Here is a 7,260-nt window from a genome sequence, read left to right on the forward strand (position 1 = left end):
AATAACCGATATATGCCTATATGGTAAAAAAATAGTTATATTTTCGGTGTTATTACCCTTCCATATTGGTTATAATTATTGGGGAAGTCGTTACAATAATAACAATAATATAATATCAGTTTAACCATTGAAAAACACATTACAAATTTTTCTTCTTTCAGTATAATATAGGTGCCCGAAAAATTATCAGCATATTGCCCGAATTTTCACCAAAAATTTTGGTTGGGGGCTGCAGCCCCCCCCCCCCCAGCCCCCCGCCTCCTACGCATATGCCTCGAGGCATACCTCAACAATCAAGGATAAAAGAGATGGCAACTCACTGGTAACATCAACTTGAAGGTTCAGTAAACTGGCCGGTGGTCGATAAGGAACAAGTTCTTTTCCGGTCTTATATGTTGATCGCTATACAACGAAATAAAACGTACATGATTAATGAATGCTTTATGTAAGGAAGTTCGATATAGCAGTACTTTGAAATATTTACTTCTTGTTCGACTCTAATTCTCGATATGAGAAATCGAAATTCGAGTGGTCTGGCTGACAGTTTTGACTATTTTACTAACAGATGCCATTGCATTCTCGGAGTTACGATTTTATTACGAAATTTAGCAGTGGCGTAGGAAGGTAATTTTGAGTGGGGGGGGGAGGCTGAAGACCGATGGCCGGCCTGGGGGAGGGGTCTAAGGGGAAGGGGTGCCCCCTCCCTTTTGGATTTTTTTTCATTTCCAGGTGGCCTCAGATGCAATTTGGTGCAATATAGCAAACCTCAACTCACACTTTCCATTTTGTATATAATTTTGCATTTTCACCTGGCCTTAGATGCAATTTGGTGCTCCAAATGAGATTTTTTTTCTCATTTGGAAATGAAAAATTGGTTTTCTGACTTGCGAAGCGGGGGGGGGGGGGAGGCGGAATGATACTTCCGCCCCTCCATAATTTTCACTGGGGGGCTGGCGCCCCCCAGCCCCCCCCCCCGTTCCTACGCCCTTGAAATTTAGATTTGTTCCTCAAAACTTTCGTCTGTTGTTTTCGACGCTGATTTTTGACCTGTTGTATCTCGAAATTTCGATTTTGATTGATGGAATTATTGATTGGTATTTTTTCTTCTTTATTTGCTAGTGTTTATTGTTATTTTTTTGGAAGGTCACTGTTCGTGGTACATGTATGAACATATTCTGACAAACTTACTCAGTTTACAGCTTTGATAATTCACTCTCAGTCGTCATATTATATTGTGTAAAAGGAAGTAGGTCGGACATTACGATCCTAGCAGGATCTTCTCCGGAGGCTGAAAGACAAGTTGTATTATGTTGTGATACATGGCACTTGTCAACGTGATGTTGTGTCCTAGTTATGAACAACCATCAACCAAGCGTGATTTCGTGGAACACGTACTCACCAAAGACTTATACTCACTTGCTACCGTGGCGCTCACCACTGCCATTGTGTAATCCTATCAAGGAACCAGAAAGGGTCTACCAAAACTACGGAGCTTTCGATGGTTGTAGTTTTCTTCCTAAATTGCAATCCAAATGGCATGGTGTTCTTAGTATTAACTTAGGCTACTTCGTTTTGCACGAATAAACACAGTATCACTTGTATTCATAGGTTCCTGACAAAAGATAGGCCTAAGTTAGGCTTAGGCTATGCCTGTGTGTTGTACTCATGGGTGTGCTGTAACTTGGGTAAGTCATTACTATCCATAAATTGTATCTTATAATATAAAGCGTAAGCCATTTTCAGGAAAATGTGGAAGACCCAGTATTCCCATGCTCCCAGTGGCTATGGCCCATCACAGCTATCAAACATTTACAAGTGTCAAGTACATGTGTTAAGGTAAATGCAGGTTTCTCATTTATCTCAGTGACCCAAATGGAGGTGTGTTTTTATCAAGTTTGTCAGCACACCACTTTGACAAAAAGTGTCAATTATTTTCTGAATTTAAGTTAACTTGTTCAGAACAATCTTGTTCTATGCTTAGTAAAAAAAAAATATTTTCACTGTTAAAAGTACACAAATGCACCGTACTATTCATGCATTACTATAGTTTCCAAACAAATTATTTTTGTCCATTTTTGAACTTTTAATTGCTTACATAGGCCCATATAACTGTCTCATTTGCACATCAAATTTACAACTATACTACGTACTATATAAGGCTATGATCATTCTCTCAGTAAATAGTCTTTAATAGTGTTTATAGAACTACTTATTTTCTTTAAAATACTACATACTGTAGGTGGGAGAGGGACAAAAGGGGCTACTTGAGGTATTGTAAAACTATTGGCTAATTTCATTTTTTGTCTTTTCATATTGTTTTTCTTTCTCAGAGTCCTGAACTTTACAACCCTTAATCCACCAATGCAAGGTCTTAAATATAATGGCAATAACTAGTGAGAGCTTAGAGAACAAACTGAAAGCTGAGCTTGAATGTTCATATGTGGTAAGTATGTAGAGAAGACAGTTAAGCTAAATGTTCCTTTTGTCCTTTCGTAACAAAGAGAGATCAGCATTAAATCTTTTTTCTCATTGCACAGATCAGTTGCATAAACATTGTATAATGCTTAGTTGCAATTGACCTTCATGTTAGAAGTTGAACATGGAAAATGCCATAATTATTGTTCCTCTTTATTGCAGCATAGTAATTACCTGTGATTGATTAGTGCAGAAGCAGATCCATCAGCCAATTTATCAGCTGGAGACTAAACCAGTTGTAGCTTTACAGTTGTACTGTCTGTAAATTTCTCATGGTTTGCATGAATGTTGAACAAAATTATATTGTCATATATTTTTAATGTTTATGAAGAAAAAGAATAAAGAAATAAACAAAGACAAGCTGCCTGCAATATTTTCCCCAGTCATTCTCTTTACCTTTAAATTGTAGAATTTCAGAACAACTTTCGTTGGTTTTTAAAGAAGAATGGGATTATTTCTTGCAATTTCCCGACAAATCATTCTCCTCTTTTCAAACAATTTTGTGCATTAAAATTGTTGCATATTCTGTTTAGAAACTGGTGGATGAATCAGGAGGATGTGGAGCTAAATTCAATGCAACAATTGTATCCAGTAAATTTGAAGGGAAACCTCTTCTACAAAGACACAGGTAAAATGCAATTCATTACATGCTGATGCTTAGTACAGTCTCCCACATTAAAGGGTGTGAAGACTTGCGCACAAAGAAGGTCTCATGCCGGTAATCTGACCTAGTTTTGAATGAGGTGTAACAGAATATTAGACACCACCATCGATCCCAGAAAATACACTCAGCTTGCTACTGTCGGTAATTAGACACTAGTGTACAGTCAGTACATAGCTACGGTCAATATCCACATCACAGTGTACATAGCAGCGTGGACATCTCAGGTCTAGATAACACGGTATCATGTTTCATTACTGTCTGCATTTTGTAGCGACAAGAAGAAAATGTCATTTGCAGGCAACGGAAAGTTAACTTTTTCAGAGCGCGGTATGCGGTTTGGGGCAAGACTTCAATGCCTTTAAGTCAGAACTTGGGTGGCATTCTTTTTGTGATACCATTAAATTGCATCCTCTGTGTAAATTCTTCAGCACTTGATGACTTTTCCTTCTATTGTTAGTGTAGAAGAAGTTAAAGCTAGGATGCATGTCATCTTTAGTACAATGGCTGATATTTCTTCTTCTTCAAGATAATGTATTTAAATGTATTAAAGTTATTGTAAAAATATTCCTCCTTTAAAACAAGTTTGATGATGACATCAGATACTCTGTAATTAAAGGCCTGATTTGTATTAATGTTTGTCCACTGCTTGTCAGATTGTTTCTTTTCAACTTGACATAAAATAGCAGGGCATGAATGAGATGTAAGAACACTTTGTCCTTTACAAACTTGGGATGCATGGTAGACATTGACAAGTTGAAAAACCCAATTGTTTTTTAATTTGTCAGTTGATTATTATATTGAGTCTGAGAAGCCCATGTGTGATCTGCATCCGGTAATAGGTTTTCCAACCACTCTGACAAGACCTCTGTATTTAAGAGTAATTCTTCCAAAACTTCATTGCTATTGAAATGTATTTTTGCTATGAAAAATAGTTTTCTCGATGGTATGTCACATTTTCTTTGTTTCGAAAGTCACCCTTTTTTTTGGTACTTTTTCTCTCTCAGGATGGTAAATACCTGTCTCGCTGAGGAACTGCAGTCTATACATGCTTTCTCCATGAAGACTTTAACTCCAGAAAAATGGGCAGAAAAGCAAGAAAAAAGTTGAAAATGTTGAAGAGTTGCTCAAGGACCCAGAAGTTCTTTTCAACAAATTCCTCCTCGGAAAGTCCAAGCAGTGAAACACAACCTCACATAAAATGAGACCATTTGTGGAGAGAAAAACTGTGTTATTATTTACCTAATAACATGCAGAAGCTGACACAGAAAAAAAAAAAAAAACGCTTCTAATGAGTTGTGTTTGTCACCTGTAGGATTGGTAAATAATTAAATATATCAATAATTAGAAAGGAATATAACTGAGTGTATTGTGTAACTTATCTCTCCACATGTCATCTCAATAATTAAATAAGAATAAATTTTTAAAAACTATGTGAGTCTAATAGGAATCATGTTCAAATGCATGAATTGCAATCGAGTAGTTCATCACAGTTCTCTCTGTATCCTGCGATCAATCTGGAGACAACAAGAAACTTGGAATTTATCAAATGGAAATGAATATTCATATGTTTGATTATTACAAAAAAAAAACTAATAATATCTGTTCAATGAAGCCTAGCAGTGAGATATTATTAATTATGCAATGTCAAATGTCATATGAAAGTAGACACCCAGACAGTTATCATTAATACCAACAAAAGAAAGAAAAATTACATTTTAAACTCAATGTTCTTTCTATGTCATCAAACAAGAAACATATGATGATTGCCTAAGGTGGAGGTTGCCAGTAAATTTTTTCAATAGGGTGAAGGTTGCATTTGGTCATGTGCATAGTGGGCACCCCCCCCCAAACCCCCACTATGTAGAACTATATGTAGAACCCCTGATCTAGGCAATATATGTCATGGTTTATGGTGTAATCAATAGTGTAAAATACATTCACAGACACTTATCTCTTATGCAATGCCACTTTGTATGTGTACACTTGAGCACTGTATTTCTGTTTTGTTTATCTGTTGTTTGTTGTTTTTCATTTGTTTTTTTCACAGAATTTTGATTATGTAAAGGTGACTATAAGTGAAAGAAAACACAAGCATTCCTTGCTGGTTCCAAATTTCATGTAAACTGCATTGCTCAGTCTATGTCACTATGGAAACTCGCGAACGTAGAAAATTGTCACAAACTTACAGATATCATTCTGTCAAAGAGATGCTGTTTTTAAGTTTGAAACTTTCTCTGTAGCATATCTGGCATATGCTCCCTTCATGAGGGTGAAGTGTTTTTACGCAGTGTGATCGGAATATTGATTTTTACTTTTAAGTCAAAACCGAATACCAACTCAGACACTTAAAATGCTTCCTTATTTTAAAAGAGGACAAAAGTATGGATTGATATCATGATGTAATACACAAAAAACCAAGAATTGTTTTCAAATTATTTTGTGTCCTTTACCTCTTTGGTTATTTGCCTTTAATAGGCAGCCCAAGTAACCTTCGCAGTTAAGTTGGTGTGTGTATGTGATGCCCTATCCTGTAAACAGGATATCTCAAGTTAGGTAATCTCTACAGTTCTCATATTTGCCATGTCGCTTGCCCATGATGATTGCAAGAACCTCATTGTTTAAGTGGAGGTCAAAGGTTATTTGGGGTCTGCAGAGGGCAAAATGTGAAAATCTCAAAAACATCTCCAGAGCCTGAACATCATTGGAGCTCATATATGCATGGTAGCGTTATGTAGTGTCAACATTTTAAATAATTTGGTGTAGGTCAGAAATGATTTAAGGTCACCAGGGGTCAAAACTTGAACTCCTTGTAAACATGATATCTCCAGACAGGAAACTTTATTGGCTCTCATATGTTCATGGGGCTTACCTATAATGAATAAAATAAACCTAATGTTTTGGTGGAGGTCAAAGGTCATCAAAGGTCACCCTCTGTAAAGCCAGTTATAAACAAACCTTGTTAACAACATCCAAAGATAGGTTACATCACATAGCTCAAACTTGGCATGTGTCTTTCTTACAGTGAGTACAAGAACCCTATTATAAGTTTGGGGAGTGGTCACGGTCATGTGTGGTCAGCAGAGGTCAAAATATCAAAAGTACTTAATCTTGAGACATACAAACCTTCAAAGAGATTATATAATATGCAAGGTAGATTACTACTGCGATAAGTAAAATGATCCACAATTCGGTATAAGTGAAAACTCAGTTAAGGTTCAATTGCAAACCCTACAGGATTTCTAAAGGTCAGTTCTCAATGAAGATGTAAAACTTAAACTGATTTGACTTCCTCATATGTAGTACAACACCCTTGCTGTTTAGGTAGAGGTCAAAGATCGACTTAATTGGGTACCTGCAGTGTGAAGTTCAGTTAGGGTTAGCTTGCAAACTACTCTTCAACTTCATAGGCAAGTAACTGCTGGGAGTTTGCCTCTGGTTTTCTTACTAAAAAGAGGAAGTAAACCATATGGGGAAAATATTCCACTCTACCTGTTGAAAACACCATCTCAATATTTCCAAGTAACATTTGTTTCTCAGATATATGTTTGTTACTCCAAATAAGGCTTTTAGTTATGGGTGGTAGATTGTCAAAAACTGGGGCATTATTGAGAAACATATAGCTAGGCATGAGCATCAACTTTCTGTATCAATGACAAGATTCCCTCACCCTGCCTTTCTGCCCTACAGGCTCACCCTAGAAACACTAATACCACATTCAATGGCATATGCGCTGAAGCGAGGAAGGGTCTGTGATGGACCATGCCCCGCCTCTTTCATCAGTTGGGGGTGGGGGGGGTTACATTCGAACAGGGGCAAAACTTTCCTTGAGTCCCTGATCCGGCCCCTTCCGACTTCCGTTCCGACTGCAACGACCCCAGGACCCACCTCATTTATATAATCATGGATCTGGCGCTTTCTTGAATATTCATCCCCTAACTAAACAGAAAATTTGAATTCTGCACCCCCTATTCCCAACCCAACCCAACCCCCCCCCCTCTCCTCCACCTTTATAATCCTGTTCACGCCACTGCTCCTACCACAATGCAACGCCATGACGATGACCGATTTAGTAGGCCACGGGACGTAATGGTCCAGTCATCTGAGGGAACGCCTTCTAAGCT

General features: G+C 37.5%; 1 protein-coding gene across 4 annotated transcripts; it reads left to right on the forward strand.

Moving 5' to 3' along the window:
* The first annotated feature begins 1,143 nt into the window (after positions 1–1,143).
* LOC139980569 (bolA-like protein 2) lies at positions 1,144–5,571 on the forward strand. Of its 4 annotated transcripts, none has more exons than XM_071992307.1 (4): positions 1,144–1,535; positions 2,331–2,443; positions 3,009–3,103; positions 4,144–5,571. In XM_071992307.1, the coding sequence occupies exons 2-4, from the start codon at positions 2,381–2,383 to the stop codon at positions 4,244–4,246; spliced, it is 261 nt and encodes an 86-aa protein (XP_071848408.1). In that variant the 5' UTR covers positions 1,144–1,535; positions 2,331–2,380; the 3' UTR covers positions 4,247–5,571. The 4 variants fall into 4 exon arrangements, with proteins under 4 accessions (XP_071848408.1, XP_071848407.1, XP_071848406.1 ...); XM_071992306.1 differs by having other exon boundaries at positions 1,144–1,504; XM_071992305.1 differs by having other exon boundaries at positions 1,151–1,501.
* Positions 5,572–7,260: the final 1,689 nt, after the last annotated feature.

The sequence above is a fragment of the Apostichopus japonicus genome, chromosome 15, assembly GCF_037975245.1.
Source record: "Apostichopus japonicus isolate 1M-3 chromosome 15, ASM3797524v1, whole genome shotgun sequence".
In the NCBI taxonomy this organism is placed as follows: domain Eukaryota; kingdom Metazoa; phylum Echinodermata; class Holothuroidea; order Aspidochirotida; family Stichopodidae; genus Apostichopus; species Apostichopus japonicus.